The 18536-nt window shown below is 39.0% G+C and overlaps 1 protein-coding gene across 11 annotated transcripts in view; it reads left to right on the top strand.

Moving 5' to 3' along the window:
* PAK1 (p21 (RAC1) activated kinase 1) overlaps nt 1–18536 on the top strand; it is a 147977-nt gene that overhangs the window by 90364 nt on the left and 39077 nt on the right. For 6 of the 11 annotated variants that reach the window (XM_050757474.1, XM_050757472.1, XM_050757482.1 and 3 more), the window contains exons 3-5: nt 3401–3501; nt 4007–4154; nt 9077–9114. In XM_050757474.1, the coding sequence (XP_050613431.1) occupies nt 3401–3501; nt 4007–4154; nt 9077–9114 (287 nt within the window). Of the gene's footprint in view, nt 1–3400; nt 3502–4006; nt 4155–9076; nt 9115–10933; nt 10997–18536 lie in introns of all 11 variants that reach the window. The other 5 variants (XM_050757473.1, XM_050757478.1, XM_050757483.1 and 2 more) reach the window with 1 other exon arrangement.

Here is an 18536-nt window from a genome sequence, read left to right as displayed (position 1 = left end):
GGCTGAGGGAGGGAGAAATTGCTTGAACCGGGGAGGTGGAGGTTACAGTGAGCCGAGATCATGCCATTGCACTCCATCCAGCCTGGGCAACAAGTCTGAAAAAAAAAAAAATTACGCAGTACCCAAGCTAAATCCTGCCACCTAGATTTCCCCATTCCTTTTACTTCTCTCCTTTCCCACTTCAGCCAAGTCATTGCTATTTTTGTACTCCACTATGTTAAACTGTTATTTCAGTTAGTAGTTGATTCCAGTCAAATCTCAGTAGGGATCGGGGTATAATAAAGAGTGAAAGACTTGATCAGGTGGACTTACAGTCATGTGCTCTGTGAATCAGGACAAGTCAACTTACTTCCCTGGGCCTCTTTCCTCAGGGAATGGGATTACATGGTCTCTAGAATCACTCCCTAATACTTTATTTATTTATTTTTTGAGACACAGTCTCACTCTGTCACCTAGGCTGGAGTGCATTGGCACAATTTCAGCTCACTTCAACCTCTGCCTCCTGGTTCAAGCTATTCTCGTGCTTTACCCTCTTGAGTAGCTAGGATTATAGGCACGTGCCACCACGCCCCGCTAATTTTTGTATTTTTAGTAGAGATGGAGTTTCGTCATGTTGGCCAGGCCAGTCTTGAACTCCTGATCTCAGGTGATCTGCCTGCCTCAGCCTCCCAAAGTGCTGGGATTACAGGCGTGAGCCACCGCGCCTGGCCATTCCCTAATATTTTCTAGAGTATTCTTCAATCCAGTAAGCCATGTGCTGGATTGAAATTCAGAAGTATAGTGATTGTAATTGGAAGTGATAATTTTGGTCCTCAAGAAGCTTACATTTTGGATTTTTAAACTGGCAAGGAATCATATAAGACAGGAAATGACTAGATGCTTGGTGGTGTAGCAGACTCAGTGTCTTGGGAATTAACAGGAAGAAGAAAGGTCAGGAAATCCTTCCTGGAAAAAGTGGGACCTGAGCCAGTCTTTAAAAGATGGCTGAGATAGGGAGAAGGAGAAGAGAGCATTCCAAACAAGGAGAAGAAAAAGCGAGCAAAAACTTGGAGGTGGGAATGTGTGAGGTATATTCAAAGGTTGCAGGGTAAAGAGTGCTCAGTAGAAGCAGAGCTGACTTTAGCATTACCCTGTGTGTTCATGTATTAAATTATTCCATTTCCCTGGAACTCTTTTCTGTAAACTACTCATGCTTTGAGCTAACTTTCTTTTTGGGCGTCCTTTACTAAAGTTTCTTCTGCATTTGACAGTTCATGCCTGTGATGTATTATATAGTATATCAATTATATATAATAGAACTAATGTATAAACATGCATAGATATAAAAAATAAAAATTGAAATAAAACACAAATAAAATTGTACTTCCCTAAGTGACTAGATCAGAGGGAATTTAGAAACAGAAAGTAGTTCCAAAGCCCTGCCACATGTTCCAGTGCATTCTGGCTATGAGAAAGACAGATGGACTTATGTCATAAAGGACTGCTTGACTTGGGGCCCTGGTATACCCCTTAGCCTTGTCTTTCTCAAAGCAGCTGCTTCTGAGAGGGAAATTGCCAAGTACATAAATAGCTTACACCCTAGCACTTGGCATGTAGGCAAATGGTTCTCATTAAGATACTGAAGAATGAACCTTTGGAATCAGACCTGGGTTCAAATCCCAGCTCTCAGTAGCTGTATGAGTAAATTATTCAGTTTCTTCATCTGTAAAATGACAGTAGTAGTATTTATCTCATAGGATTGTAAGAATGATGGTAGTAATATCTATCTCGTAGGATTGTAAGAATGAAGAAAAATACTATATTGACATCATTTTTGTATACATAGCAAGTTCTTAATGTCATTTCTTCTTATTACACTGGGTATGTTTTCTTGATTCAACTTGAAATGTTTTAGGGGAGGTAAAATAGAATGTAAAGAACCTTGGCTTTGATGCCAGACTTTTTGGACTTTAATTACTTAATGATTGTAGGCAAGTCTGTTCCCAAATTTTCTAATCTGCAAGTAAAACTTGCCTCAGGATTGTGGTGATTGTATTACATGATATGTATGAAATACCTGTTTAAAACTGTGGAATGCCGTCTCAGGAAGGAATCTTAACTGCAGAGCTTTGAGAAGGCATAGCTTCTTGTTTTCATAGACTCACAGAATGTAGGCGCTTGAGGGACCCTTAAGATCATCCAGCTCATACTCGTCCTTGTTTAGATGAGACAGCAGAGATCCTGGTCGCTCTCTCTCTCTCTACGCACGCACACGCGCGCGCATTGTGGTAAGGTAGAGGTGAAACTGGCTTGAACTCTAGACCTTTTTGTGTTTTCCTTCTCATTTTGCTACCTTTTATCAGGGTTATGCTGGGTCTGTGGAGGTATTAGAACTTCAGAATTTCTTTTGGTTAGTGTATTGAGCTCCCAGACAACAGGATTTTAAAATAAGGTTCACAGGTGCTGGGTAACAAGTGTTGTGAAAGTCAGGCCAGAGCTGCTGAAAGGAACATTTATTCCTGCCCTGGAGAGAATTTTTCTGTCTTAGGCAGATTCCTTAAACTCCTTGCCCAGTTGAGGTAAATGTCTGGTCATTTTTTCCTTTCTTCACTTACTGTCTGAGCACCTACTTTGTGCTAGGTGTGTGCTAACCTCTGGGAAGCTGTGACTAATTTGACATGGCCCCTGCACTTAGAATTCAGTCTGGTATGGAAGATAAACACTTATAGTAGTCAATTACTATTACATATATTGGGTGCTATAGGAACAGAGAGGGTAAAGAACTGCCAAGCCTAGAGATCAAGGAGGGCTTCACAAAAAAGAAGACTTACCCTATATCAACTGGGTAGTTACTGGTAAAACCAGGACTGTTAACTCTGACACACATTATTTTTGCCTCTCCTTTTATTTTATTTTATTTTATTTTATTTTATTTTGAGACAGGGCCTCATTCTGTCGCCCAGGCTGGAATGCAATAGCATGATCTTGGCTCACTGCAACCTCTACATCCTGGGCTCAAATGATCCTCTTGCTTCAACTTCACAAGTAGCTGCCACTACAGGCATGCACCACCATGTCCAGCTAATTTTTGTATTTTTTGTAGAGACAGGGTTTTGCCATGTTGCCTAGGCTGGTCTTGAACTCCTGGACTCAAGCGATCTGCCTGCCTTGGCCTCCCAAAGTGCTGGGATTACAGGCATGAGCCACCATCTTATTTTAGTTCAACAAGAAATTAAGTCTTTAAACATGCATTGAGTATCTGCTCCAATCCAGGTCCATAATTGGGGTCTTCAACATATGTGAAATATTAATAGATAGACTTTGCCCTCTCAAGGAGACTACAGCGCAATAAAGAGCTAAAATAAGCCTAAAAACAATAATGTTCCTGTTTTTTATTTCCTTTTCCCTGTTTCTCTTGCAGCAAATAAAAAGAAAGAGAAAGAGCGGCCAGAGATTTCTCTCCCTTCAGATTTTGAACACACAATTCATGTTGGTTTTGATGCTGTCACAGGGGAGTTTACGGTAAGTCCTGGGTCACAGAAAGGTCTTCAGTCTTTTAGAGCTCTGGCTGTGCACTGTTAGATTTAACCCTTTCTCATCTTCCTGATGCTTCTGTCTTTGCCTGAGACCCTGATTACAATTTTCTCACATTCATCAGTGGGACACTTGCATCGCTAAAATTGTATCCAGAGAAGCCTTTCCATCTCCATTCTTTAAATAATAAACCTCTGTTAAGTGGTAGGCTTGGTAGCAGGCTCTGTGTGGGGCACTGATCATGCAGGAACAGCATCCTATCCTACCATCCTGGAGGTATAGCCTGGTGAAGGAGCAGACATCTTAAGAAATGACTAATACAATGAGAAAGATATTATAAAAGAGGCTTATGTAAACTCTGAGGGTATAGAGAGAAAGGAATGACTAACAAATGCATCTTTTGCTGCTAGCAAGTGTCAGAGTTAGCTCTGATGTTCTTTCAGGGTCCACTGTGATTGTGCCTTCCTATTAGTCTTGCATGTCTCTCTTATAGGGAATGCCAGAGCAGTGGGCCCGCTTGCTTCAGACATCAAATATCACTAAGTCGGAGCAGAAGAAAAACCCGCAGGCTGTTCTGGATGTGTTGGAGTTTTACAACTCAAAGAAGACATCCAACAGTCAGAAATACATGAGCTTTACAGGTATGAAAACTGTGTCCCGGGCAGTCTCAGCAAGAGATGGTTTTAATCTGGATGGGAAAACTCATATGCCTATTGGTCTGGGATAAGAGAACAAAGTAGTTGAAAGAGTGGAAGTGGCACTTTAACTAACGTGGAATTTTGGAATTTGACAGCCAAGATGATGGACTTTGCATCAAACTTAAGTCTTCACTCTGACACTGCACATGTTTTTTTAAAAATAGTATGGTATTATATAGAGAGAACACAGATTTTGTGCTAGAAGGTCTAGATTCTGACCCTTACTAGATTCTAACAGTCACTTCATTTCTTTGCGCCTCAAAATGGGAATAATTCCTATCTCAAGAGGCTGTAGTGAGAAATGATTGGGCACAGTGCCTCACGCCTGTAATTCCAACACTTTGGGAGGCCGAGGCAAGATGATCGCTTGAGGTCAGGAGTTCGAGACCAGCCTGGGCAACATGGCAAAACCCTGTCTCTACAAAAAATACAAAAATTAGCCAGGTGTGGTGGTGCATCCCTGTGGTCCCAGCTACTTGGGAAGCTGAGGTGAAGGGATCACTTGAGCCTGGGAGGTGGAGGTTGCAGTAAGCAAGGATCACACCACTGCACTCCAGCCTGGGCAACAGATTGAGACCCTGTCTCAAAAAAAAAGAGGTTATAGTGAGAAATAAGTGAGCCGACAGATGTGAAAGTTCTTTATAAGTTGTAAAACATCACCATAGAAATGTAACTATCATTATCATCATTATTGTTAATATTATTATTAGTTATTTAATAACACTAATAATGTATGTCTTCCTCAGGGAACTAATTTTTATTAGTTAAATGAAAAACAGGCCATTAAATAATAAATTTCTTTACATGTACCCTCAGTAGAAGGGACTATATTTTTCAGAGTGTTTTTAATAGCAGAATTGGGATTAGAACCCAGGTCTCCTAATTCCTATACCATCATCTTTTGAATTTACTGCTTGCCCCTAATAATGTTATTTGGAGGCTCTGCTTCCACAGAGGACCAACTTTCTCCCTTGTTTTGCAGGTGTGAGAGCCAAAGAAGGCCTTTCTAATATGTTAAATTAATAGTGGGCTAATCTTTTAATTTCCAGGCTCTTTACTCATGTTGCCTCCTTCAAATGGCAGTATTGTTGGGAAGGTGAGAACCAGGATGAACTAGGGAATTTGAAGGATGCTTTCCCCAGCCAGTATCTGGCTTGTTTCAAGGGCACAGATGGTGGAGATGACAGGCTACAGCTTCACTCATGCTGCCATGGTGGTGCCCAGGAGAGGGCCATGCATGTGCCCAGCAGTATTTCCTTCCTCTCGTCTGGCCCCGCTGAGTCTGTCTCACTTCTTCCATTGAGGGACTGAGTCATTTCAAGGAGGAATTGGGGTGGAGGGCTACTGAGTGGGAAAGTTTTCTAGTCAGGAAATTAGAGTTTATGTTAAGGAACTTGTCATGGAAACATCAGGTTAGAGGCTGTCTTTGAAAACCTCAGTGGCTAAGTCTTGGGAAGGATCTTTCCTGCGTGTATGTATGTAGATATGTGCTAGTGGCATGTAAGTGTGTACGTAAACAGAGGCATAGCCCTATGGGTTTGCATATATTTGGAATTAAAGCCCACTTAAGTATTCATGAACAAAGATAAAGTCCACTCAGGTATTCATGAACGAACATATGTATAAATATACACATTCAGGTAATTATGTGTATGTTCATTCGTGCATGCATATATGAATAATATTGAGTGTGTATGTACAGATACATGTGTGTACATCTACTTTTGTATGTACAAATTTGTGCACATGTGTGTATATATATATGTATGCCAGAATTTTAATTTTCTGTACGTTGAAGACTAGGGCCAACTCTAGGCAAAAGTGCATATTTGGCACAGGTTTTTTAAAGTGTCATATCTCTCCTTTCCCTATTTGCCATCCTCTCATACTATTAGTTATGATAATACTACCTCAATTTGTATATGCTCACATGTGAATTACCTCACGTGATTTTTTTTTTTTTTTTTTTTTTTTTTTGAGACAGAGTCTTGCTCTGTCACCCAGGCTGGAGTCCTGTGGTACGATCTCAGCTCACTGCAGCCTGTGCTCCTGGGCTCAAGTGATTCTCCTTCCTCAGCCTCCTGAGTAACTGGGACTGCGGGTGTGTGCCACCACACCCAGCTAATTTTTGTGTTTTTAGTAGAGATGGGTCATCATGTTGGCCAGGGTGGTCTCGAACTCCTGACCTCAAGTGATTTGCCCGCCTCAGCTTCCCACAGTGCTGGGATTACTGGCATGAGCCACTGAGCCTGGCTCCCTCATGTGATTCTTATGATGGCCTTAGGAGACTGGCAGGGCAAGGACTATTATCCTCCTTTTATATACGCAAAGAAATTAATTAGACTCAGAGAAGTTAAGTGACATACCCCAAGTGACTCAGCTGATACATGATGGAAATGTATTTTGACTTGGGCCTTTAACTCCTTTGCTGCCTATAACCCAAACACAATCCTCCATGCTAATTTTGGTCAAGTGTTTCTATTTTTTCAACACTTCATTTTTTTTTTTTTTTGAGACGGAGTCTCACTCTGTCACCCGGGCTGGAGTGCGGTGGCGCAATCTTGGCTCACTGCAACCTCCACCTCCTGGGTTCAAGCAATTCTTCTGCCTCAGCCTCCCAAGTAGCTGGGACTATAGGCGCACACCACTATGCCCAGTTAATTTTTGTATTTTTAGTAGAGACAGGGTTTCACCATATTGGTGAGGCTGGTCTCGAACTCCTGACCTTGTGATCCACCCACCTTGGCCTCCTAAAGCGCTGCGATTACAGGTGTGAGCCACTGCGCCCAGCAACACTTAATTTTTTATACTGGTTAGTAGCTAATGTAATAGGGAAAAAGTAGATGAGATTGACAACGCAGCTGGGTCTTAGCCCTATTTTGCCAATGACTTACGTGACCTTGAACCAATCTTTTTCCTTTTCTGAACCTCATTTTACTCATCTGTAAATGAAAGTGCTGGAAGTACTTTCTGTTCCGTCATTCTGTGCTTTGGAATTTGATTTTGATACATAGTTCATCACCTTTGAAGGGAGTGTTTACTTATTTTTTATATGACATAACAAGTATACTTATTACCAAAATACCCAATCTTCAAAAATACTAGCAGTACATAAAGTTGGGGGTAGTGCAGTGAAGGCATAGTGTTGTACTCTGCCAAAGTTGATAGTCTTCTGGACAAGAAAAAACAAATGAATTATGTTTAAAGTATAACCTGAATTTATTTCTCCAGAATACTGCTAGCTATTCTGGATTTGTTATAAGAACATGTTGTCAGAGCTTGCCTTATTTCCTGCTGTGTGGGTTCATGATTTGCTGTAGGGTCAAAGAAGCTGTATCTAGCACTTTTTATATGATGGAATTGGGATTGTACATTCTCTGGGCTTGGTTCTTGGTGAGGAATATATTGGATTTGGTAGAATATTTCTCCTCCTCAATTCCATTAGTGGTGAATTGGCAAAGTCAGTTTTTCTTGGACCCATGGGAATTAAAGAACAAAACTGAAGACATTAACTGGTCTTTAAACTTATTTCTTGCTAAGATCTCCGTTGGGTCTCTCTTTCATATTTTATGAAGTCTAAGATACCACTGATTGTAAGATGCACAATTATTTCCATACCAATCAAGGAAAATAAAGCTGCCAATTAAACCATAACATGGATGGTAGGACACACCTCTGTTTCAGAGACTTTAATGTGAAAAATGTACCTCTCAGAATCAATGAAACATGGTAATTGCTTCATTGAGGGAGCTTGACTCTATTCTTGGAAAACAAGACCCTACCTTTAATTAGACTTGACAGGATTAATACCTGTCTTTTCCTCAACCTTAGTCCTTTTGTCCCTGTGGGCAGTAGATATGGATATAGAAGGATCCTTTATGAAAGCTGAAGCTGGAGACTGGCCATGATTTGGCATGGATGACTCAGGGGTGGTGCTATGGATTCTTTCCTATTCTTTTAGAACGCAGATTTTCTTAGCTATTTAAGCCTTACAGTGATATAGCTGATGATGTGGATACAGTTCTAGCATAGTATTTAGAATGAGACCAGAATTCGAATCTAATTCCTCTCTTTAACCTGTGTGTACCCTGGACAGATAACAGTCATGTGCCACAACAACAGACCGCATATACAATGGTGGTCTGATAATATTATAAGGAAGTTGAAAAATTCTTATCACCTAGTGATTACTTAAGTTTAAAATAAATTTAGTGTAGCCTACGTGTATACTGGTAATGTCCTACTTAGGCCTTCACATTTACTCATCACTCACTCAGTGACTCACCCAGAGCAACTTCGAGTCCTGCAGGCTCTGTTTATGGTAAGTGCTTATGTAGATATATCCTTTTATTTACCTTTTGAACTATATTTTTATTGTACCTTTTCTATGTTTAGATATACAAATGCTTACCATTGTGTTACAGTTGCCTGCAGTAACATGCTGTACAGGTTTGTAGCCTAGAAAGCAATAGGCTATACAATATAGCCCAGGTATGTGGCAGGCTATACCATCTAGGTTTGTGTAAGTACACTCTATGATGTTCCCATAATGACAGAATTACCTGATGACACATTTCACAGAGCATACCCTATTGCTAAGCCACACACAACTGTACTTAACATCTCTGAACTTGTTTCCAAATCAATAAAAGTAGATACAATAACAGTACTCAGAGCCATAATGAGGATTAAAGAAGGTGATATGTATAATGCGTTTAGCATGATATCTAGCCTGTAGTACCAGTCATACTATTACTATTCTCTGAATCTGGCATGTGCTTGACCAGATAGACTTCTTTTGCTGTCAAGAAAGAATTAACTGTGATTGTTTATTGACTAAGTCCCTTGTCTTTCTTCCTGTGCAGATAAGTCAGCTGAGGATTATAATTCTTCTAATGCCTTGGTAAGTATTTACTCTATGTTGATGTGGGCAGACGTGGAGGTAAGGATCAAGATGGTGTGGCAGAGGCAGAGCCTGAGCTGGAGGCACTCATATTAGTCACTTCTGCACCCTTGGCCTCAGAATTCCTATCTATCCAATAAAGAAATTAGATATAATAAATAGGAGTGTCCCTTTCAGCTTTAATGTCCTAGAAATTCTTTCTTTGTGATAATTTTTTTATTTTTAATTTTTATGGATTCATAATAGTTGTAAAATGTTCTAGAAATTCTGGAACCAGAAGATATGGCTTTAGGTTCAGTTTTTTAATTTGTAGCTTTGAACCTTGGGAAAGTCAGTTGGCCTCTTTGAGCTTCAATTTCTTCATCAATAAAATGAGAATGATATACTCTGCCCTTACCTGGACGTGTCTTCAGATACCTACATTTAGAAGAAAATTTCCTCTTTGGTCTATGGAGTCTGCAAAACCAAGATTAGTACTAATTGTTGAAGGGAACAGATTTTATTCATTTAAAGTCATTCATTCTGTCCTCTGAAGTTGTAATGAATGCTTTGACACTCGAATGGATGTTACAGAAATCATGAAGAATTGGCTGGGGATTAAACTAGAGGATCTCTGTGTCTCTCTCAACTTACAAATTCTATTTCCCAGGGCAATTACAAGGATAAAATGCGATGTTGATGTATTTTAAAGGGTCCTATAAATAATAAATTGTGATGCATGTAAGAGAATACTGCCTTTTTTTTTTTTTTTTTTAAGAGATGAGGTTTTGCTCTGTTGTCCAGGCGGGAGTGCAATGGTGTGATCATAGCTCAGTGTAAACTCAAACTCCTGGGCTCAAGTGATGCTCCTGCCTCAGCCCTCTGAATAGCTGGGACTATAGGCATAAGCCACCACACTCAGCTAATTTTTAAAAAGTTTTGGTAGAGATGGGATTCTCATTTTGTGTTCTCAAACTCCTGGCTTCAAGTGATCCTCCTGCCTCGACCTCCCAAAGTGTTAGGATTACAGGTGTGAGCCACCACACCTGGTTGCTATTTATTTTTTACATCTGATGTCTCTTGTACATAGGTGGTTATGCCATTCTGATTTACTAAACATTTGCAAAAGCCCTAGTTTATACTATGCCAAGTCCAGTGTGAATAAGTGACATTACAGAGATGGTCAGACATGTCCCAATACCTAAGAACCTCCCAGTCTTGAGGTTGAAGACCTCAAGCAGCCAATTCTTCATGATTCCCATTTGTGCTTGAAGGCACAGACAGATAATTATAGTGCAGCATGCTAACCTTCATGAAGCCAGGGGCTGTTTCTGACTTGTTAATTGTTATACCGTTTGCATCTGGCAAGTCTTGGCATTTGGTAAACATTTACTGAATGAAAGGTTGGAGGTGTCAGAGAAAGCTTCCTGATGGTAAAGTCTGAGTTGAATGAGTTAGTTATCTAGAGCAAAGATTAAGGGGAAATGCGGATATTCCACACAGAAAGAGAATAGCATGTGTGTGGGCAAGGAAGTTCATGAGGTATACTTGCACAGGGAACTGCGAAGTGGTTTGTTATGACTAGAATGTGAATTGTGAAGGAAGTAGAGGTGGGCGATGAGGAGGAGTGGTAGTGGTAAGCGGGACAAATCATGTAGGAGTTTGACTTATCTTAAAGGTGATGAGAAGCTTAAAGAACTTAAGCAGGAGAGTGGTTAAGTTCTAACACAATACCGAGTCACCATCAAAATACTTTGAACCATGCTTCCACCGTGGGTACTGGTTTATTCTGAGTCATTTTTACACTTATTGATTATAAAAACAATATTCACATGTTCAGTGCCTTGCAACCTGTTGGATCCTTTCTTACCGACTCTCTGAATCCTCACAGGAGCTTACTGAGGTAAGTTATTATCCTTATAGATGATAAAACTGAAATGGAAAAGAGTTAATGGCAATAGGCATCTGATTCCCAGCCTATACTGCTTTCCCCCGCTTCCTGCTGCCTTTCATCAAATGGAAGAGATGTAATTAAAAGATGGGAAAGAATTTGCAAATACAGGATCTTTGAATAGTAAATTATTGAAGAAGAGGCTTTAAGCCGAATTGTGCTTCATGGCTCAAATGTCTTTATGCTTTTGTGGGAAGAGTGATAGCCATCAATATTGAGTGCCTACGATGCACTGTGTTAAAAACTTTATATAAGCATGATTAGCCTCACAATTACCTATGTAGAAAGTATTGTCATCTCCATTTCATAGGCAGAAAACAGAGTTTCCTGAAGACTTATAATTAGAACCACATTAGAACTGGGGTCTTCTGAATCCCAGTTTGGGTTTCTTTTCACTGTGGCAAGGAACAAAAAAAGATGTCATTGAGGTCTTATAAAGGAGACTGCAGTAAAGCTGTAGCTATGTTGTTTGTTATTGAGGAGGAAGAGCCCTGGGGTTCATGCCATATGGCAGGGAGGATAACACCTGCTTGGTAAAAACTTGTACTGGTTTAGTATCTACAATTAAAACTACTAAGACTGTGAAGGACATTGTTCTCCCTCAATTCAGAACATTTGTCCAGCACTAGCTCAGTGCTCTATATATCCTTACTAGTTTTACATGGAGGAAATGTTTTGTATTATGGTAGCATGTCATTATTTTCCATATTGGTTTCACACAGATGATTCCACTTGTGAAATAATCAAATACAATTGCTGCCTAAGAAATTAAGACTCAGAGAGATTAAGTGACTCACTCTCTACGTTTGACTGAGTTAGTAGTAGAAACCAGCACAAAATTCTGCTCTCCTGAGCATTCATGTATTCACTCACACCCTAAATATTGAGTTAGTATCTTCTTTATGCCAAAGTACAGGTGAACTTTGTTCAAAAATGAACGTGCACTATCTTAATCCTTGAGAAAAAAAATTAATGACAGACTGGGGAGAGAAGGGCTGCAAGAAAGGCATGAATAATGTACAATGGGGTTATATTTGATGGAGTGATTTATTCTGCTCTGAAGTACAAGGAAGTTTGCAGAGTTCTTGGGCCTTAAAACATTGTGCGTTTAACAAACATAATCTTAAAGTCGCTTTTAGCTCTAAATTCTGTTATCTGTGGTTCACTGGTCTGAGATCTGACTCTAAGATTTCATGGCATTTTAATGCCTGATTCTCATTTATAAAATGAATAGTTACCACATGATAGGTTCTTTGGGTGCTGAGAAGTCAAGGACTAGTAAGATCTCTGCTCTTGGTCTCACAGTTTTTGTGGTGAATCAGAACATGTAAACAAGGATTTATAATACAGTGTTAGGTAAGCATCAGGTAATGATACCAGGCAGAGAAAAAGGCAGTGCTTTCCTGTGTGATGGACAGCATGAACAAAAGTTGGGTTAAGGATCCAGTATGTTAGGCCAGAGAGCTTGGACTTTATGCTGGAGCTGAGGGAGTGTTTTAAATAGAAGATTGATGTAGTTGGATATGTGATGTCTAAACTAACATCTTAGATTTCTTTAGAAATTGGATCAAGATAGTAAACTGAATTCATGTGCCCATCTCTCTTGCTATCTCAAATTTCTTAATTTCAGAAAAGATTTCTTAAAAATCAAATTAAAAGCAATGCTCTAAAACAAAAGCATGACGTAAATCAACTGTTGTGAGGAATTCATGGAAGATAGAAAGCAGAAAAGGTCAGATTGATCAGAGCAGAAGAAGCCACAACTTAAAGTATAAGAGAAGATGCCTAGGAAAATGAAAGTAGCTCCAGAGAAAATGGGCTGAAAGAATATATACAAGAAGCAGGAAAGAGTCATGGGCCATCTTCAAGGGTAAATTAATTTAATTCTACCTTTGAAACAGTAGGGGCAGCCTCCTCCTTACAGTGCACAAAAGGCAGTGGGTGCATTTGATTCTAAGCTAAAATCAGCTAATTTTCTGGAGAAAGTAAACTGCCTACTTGAGGAAAGCTCTTGCTGTGGGTATAGGGGCCTGAGAGAGAAACAGAGAGGAACCTGAGTTAACTGCAATATTCTACCACAGATATAAAGAAAAGGAAACAGGAGAAGTAGCTCTGCAGTGAAGGAAAATACATTAAAGTTTTCCATCCCAAGAGTAAATTTGTCATACTTTTGATACCTGGGAGGAGGGGAATCTCTACTTTTCCATGCCTGCGTACCCTAAAGTAACACTTGCCAATAACCATCTCTCCATAACTCACGAACAGATCATATCAGACCTCCATTCAGAGGAGGACAGTGGAAAAACAGACTTACATAAGTTTCAGAAAAACTAATGTTAATTACACTAATCTATCGTTCACTTATAAATATGAATGAATAGCCAACGATCTCCAGACATTTGAGAGAAACACAACATTAAAGAGAGGGACCAAGATAAGGAAAGAAAATTAACCCCAGAGGAAATAGATAATTCAGGAAATAACTTTTTTAAAAATCTAATATTTTCAGAGAGGATCTATAGTTGTTGCATCTACAGAAACACCCTGCTATTAGAGCAACCAGAGGAGGAAAGAGTGTTCTTAGTATTAAAAACGTAAGAAATAAATTTATGGCTGGGCACGGTGGCTCACACCTATAATCCCAGCACTTTGGGAGGCCGAGGCAGGTGTATCACCTGAGGTTGGGGGTTCGAGACCAGCCTGGTCAACATGGTGAAACCCCATCTCTACTAAAAATATAAAAATTAGCTAGGTGTGGTGGTACATGCCTGTAATCCCAGCCACTCGGGAGGCTGAGGTAGGATAATCACTTGAACTTGGGAGGCAGAGGTTGCAGTGAGCTAAGATTATGCCACTGCCCTCCAACCTGGGTGACAAAGCGAGACTCCATCTCAAAAAAAAAAAAAGGAAAAAGAAAGTTATAAGGTTTAAACAACAAATGCATATAAGTAAATAGGGAATTAATGATATAAAAGATAAAAAATTTGAGAATAAATGACAATAGAGGGTTGGTCAAGGGGATTCAAGCATAAGTAGAGAACAGAGGCAGTAGAGTGAAAAAATAAATAAATATTAGGAGAAAAATTTCCCAGCTAGAGAAAGGCATGAGTCTTCAGATGAAGGGCCTATTAATGACCAAGTCAGATAATTGAAAAGAGATCCAAGAATAAAGAGAAAAATCTTAAAAGCTTCCAAAGAGAATATGGTTCATGTCCAAAGGAACATTAGCATCAGACATCTCGTTAGAAATAGTGGAAAAAACAGTAGTATCTTCAGAGAGATGAGGCAAATTGTTTAGAACCAAGAATTCTGTACCTAATCAAACTAATATTTTAACTATAAGGTGTCAATATAAAGATACGTTTGGACACGTGTAGATCAAAGATTACCACCCACAGATTACTTCTGAAAGGCTAAACACCAAATAGTAATAATTACCTCTAGGGTTGATGGTGATTGAGAATACTCACTTAAAAATATTTTTATTGGCCAGACATGGTGGCTCACGCCTATAATCCCAGCACGTTGGGAGGCCAAGGTGGGCAGGGCACCTGAGGTGAGTTCGAGACCAGCCTGGCCAACGTGATGAAACCCCATCTCTACTAAAAATACAAAAAAATTAGCTGGGCGTGGTGGTGTGTGCCTGCAATCCCAGCTACTCAGGAGGCTGAGGCAAAAGAATCACTTGAACCAGGGAGGCAGAGGTTGCAGTGAGCTGAGATTATGCCACTGCACTCCAGCCTGGGCGGCAGAGTGAGACTCCGTCTCAAAAAAAAAAGAAAAAAAAAAAAAAAAGTCAAGTAGGACTAAAAGCCTTGTAATAAGTAGTTGTCATTCTGCGATCTCCCTTCACCATTGTCTTGGCAATCCCTTTGCATTTTTGTGTTGGTATTCCTACTTTCTCTGTGCCATGTCTACATTATTTTTTGTTTACTTTTGAATTTGGTGGAGCACATCCTCTCGTAGATTTAAGAAAGTAAATGGAAAGTAAACATTTAATATCTTTCAGGTCTCAAAATGGGGGTGTTCTCTATGCTACCCTCATGTTTAATTAATACTTTAACTGCTTATAGAATTGCAGATTATACGTATTTTTTCATCAGAATTTGGAAAACATTACGCTTTTGTCATCTAGCTTTCAGTACTGCTGAGTCCAAAGCCATTTTATTTCTCCTTCCCTGTATATGACCAATCTTTTTTTCTACTCAGAAAGCTTGTAGGATCATCTTTGTCACCACTGCTTTGAAATTTCACAATTGTATTCCTATTTACATCTATTTATACTGCAGGGAGCTTTGTGAACTCTTTCAGCCTGGAAACTCTACCCTCAGTTCTAGGAAATTGCTTGAATTATTTTGTTGATGATTTCTTCCCCTTGCTTCTTTTGTTTTCTCTTCCTGGAACCTCCATTATTTAGATCTTGAACATCTTTTTTTTTTTTTTTTTTTTTTTTTTTTTTGAGATGGAGTCTCGCTCTGTCACCAGGCTGGAGTGCAGTGGCGCGATCTCAGCTCACTGCAACCTCCGCCTCCCAATTCAAGCAATTCCCCTGCTTCAGCCTCCCGAGTAGCTGGGACTATAGGCGCCCGCCACCACTCCCGGCTAATTTTTTTTGTATATTAGTAGAGACGGGATTTCACCATGTTGTCCAGGATGATCTCGATTTCCTGACCTTGTGATTTGCCCGCCTCGGCGTCCCAAAGTGCTGGGATTATAGGCGTGAGCCACCACGCCCAGCCCTAGATCTTGGACCTCTTAAACTGATTCTCCATTTTTTAAAGGATTTTCTCTATTTTCCTTGCGTTTGTTTTTATTCTGAAGAATTAGGAGACTTCCTCAACTTCATCTTTCAGTCAGTTTAATTTTTCATTTCTATTCTCATGTTTAATTTTCAAACACTATTTTAAGAAAATATATAGCATTCTTATTTCCAGAATTGATATATTTTCTTCTCTCTAAGGAAGTTAATGATAGGCTTTCTTTGGGTGTTTTTTCCTCCCTGTTTAGCCTGGTTTTTCCAGGTGGCCCTTTGCCTCATTTGTTTTGGTTTCACACTTTTATGTTAGAGGTTTTCCTTGCATATTCAGAGGTCTGCTCATGTTTATGATTGGGGTACTAAAAAGCTCACTAGAATTTTAAGCTCATTGGTGGTGAACAATTCAATACTTTTAATAAATTTGTAGAGTTGTGCCACCATCACCTGAAAAAGTTCCCTGGTGCCCTTTTACCATTTATTTAAACTCCCATGCTCAACCCTAGGAAACCACTGATCTGCTTTTGGTCTTTATAAATTTGTCTTTCTAGACATTTTATATAAATAAACTCATACAACATGTAGTATTTTGCGTGTTGCCTCTTTTACTTAGCTTTGAACTTTATGTTGTAACATGTATCAGTATGGTGTATTTCATTTATTGTTATGTCCAAATCATATTCCCTTGTATGGATACATTACATTTTATTTATCTTTTCGGTTTTTTTTTTTCTTTTTTTGGAGACGGAGTTTCACTCTTATTGCCCAGACTGGAGTGTAATGGCGTGATCTCGGCTCACCGCAACCTCCGCCTGCCGGGTTCAAGCAATTCTCCTGCCTCAGCCTCCTGTGTAGCTGGGATTACAGGCATGCACTACCACGCCCGGCTAATTTTGTATGTGTAGTAGAGACTGGGTTTCTCCATGTTGGACAGGCTGGTCTCGAACTCCCGACCTCAGGTGATCCACCCACCTTGGCCTCCCAAAGTGCTGGGATCACAGGCATGAGCCACCGTGCCCGGCCTTATTTATCTTTTCATCAATTGATGTGTACTTGGGTTGTTCCCACTTTTTGGTCATTATGAATAATGCAGTTATGAACATTCACGTACAAGGTCTTGTGTGGTCTCATTTCTTGAGAGTATATACCTAAGGAATGGAACTGCTGGGGCATGTGGTTAACTTCATGTTTAACCTTTTGAGGAACTGCCAGACTTATTTCCACAGTGCTGGCACCATTTTACATTCCCACCAGCAGTTATGAAGGTTCCAGTTTCTGCATATCTTTGCCTGTCCCTGTTGTTGTCTGTCATTTTATTATAGTCATTTTAGTGGATGTGAAGTGGTATCTCATTGTGATTTTATTTGGATTTCCTAATGGATAATGATGTTGAGCATCTTTTCTTGTGCTTATTGGCCATTTATATATCTTCTTTGAAAAAATGTATTTTCTGTTATTGATCTGTAATTTAATTCGACTGTGGTCAAATAGTATATTTTATGTGATTTCAGTCTTTTTAAATTTATTGAAATGTGTTTTATGCCCCAGCATATAGTCTATCCTGGAGAATGATCCATGTGTAGTTGAAAAGAATATGTACTTTGTAGACATTGGTTGAAATGTTCTTTATGTGTTGGTTAGGTCAGTGTTGTTCCTTTATCCTTGCTTATTTTCCTTCTAGTTCAGTTAATTATTGAGAGTGGAGTAATGAAATCTCCAACTAGAATTAAAATTGTTAACTATATAATAGAATTGTCTCTTTCTCACTTTAATTCCAATATCTCTTGGTTTATGCAAAACTGCTTTGTTAGGTGTACATATGTTTATGTTGTTATATTTATAATTGTTATAATTGATAGAATTGGTATATCAGTTGTTTTGACTTTTTATCATGAAATGTCTCTGTGTCTCAAATGATATTTCTTCTCTTAAAGTCTTTTTTTTGGTGTTAATATAGCCACTTTGGCTCTTATGGTTACTGTTTGCATGGTACATATTTTCCTGTTTTGCTTTCAATTTATTCATGTATTTGAATCTATAATGTGTCGCTTGTAGACAACATATAGTCTAATCTTTTTTTCTTTTCAGTCTGACAATTTCTGCCTTTTGATTGGGGTATTTAGACTATTCATGTTAATGTAATTTTTGTTAGGTTTGGACTTAATGTTTACCCATTTGCTATTTATTTTCTGTATGGGTTCTGACTTTTTCTATTCCTCTTTCACTGCCTTCTTTTGTATTAATATTTATTTATTTTTTTACTTTGCATATTTCTTTTTTTATTATACTTTATGTTCTAGGGTACATGTGCACAACGTGCAGGTTTGTTACATATGTATACATGTGCCATGTTGGTTTGCTGCACCCATTAACTCATCATTTACATTAGCTATATCTCCTAATGCTATCCCTCCCCCCTCCCCCACTATATTAATATTTTTATTGTATCATTTAAATTCTTTTTTAAACTGTATTTCTTGGTGGCTATTTTATGTCTTATACATTTTAATTTATTACAATCTACTTCACATTAATAGTAACTGAATTCCCAATGTATCTTCATTCCCTGCCCCTTCTTTGTTCTGTTACTGCCATTCATTCATATGCACGAATGTGTATGAATGTGTGTATGTGCATGTATGTACTGTATATGTTGGAAGCCTAACAATTGCTTTATGCAATTATGTTTTTTAAAGAAGTTAATGGAAGAAATAACAAAAAGTATTTTTTTAGAGTGTT

The sequence above is a fragment of the Macaca thibetana genome, chromosome 14 (genome assembly GCF_024542745.1).
Source record: "Macaca thibetana thibetana isolate TM-01 chromosome 14, ASM2454274v1, whole genome shotgun sequence".
Taxonomy (NCBI): Eukaryota; Metazoa; Chordata; class Mammalia; order Primates; family Cercopithecidae; genus Macaca; species Macaca thibetana.
The sequence above is the reverse complement of the archived record's forward strand: the minus strand, read 5'-3'. Positions and strand labels throughout refer to the sequence as shown.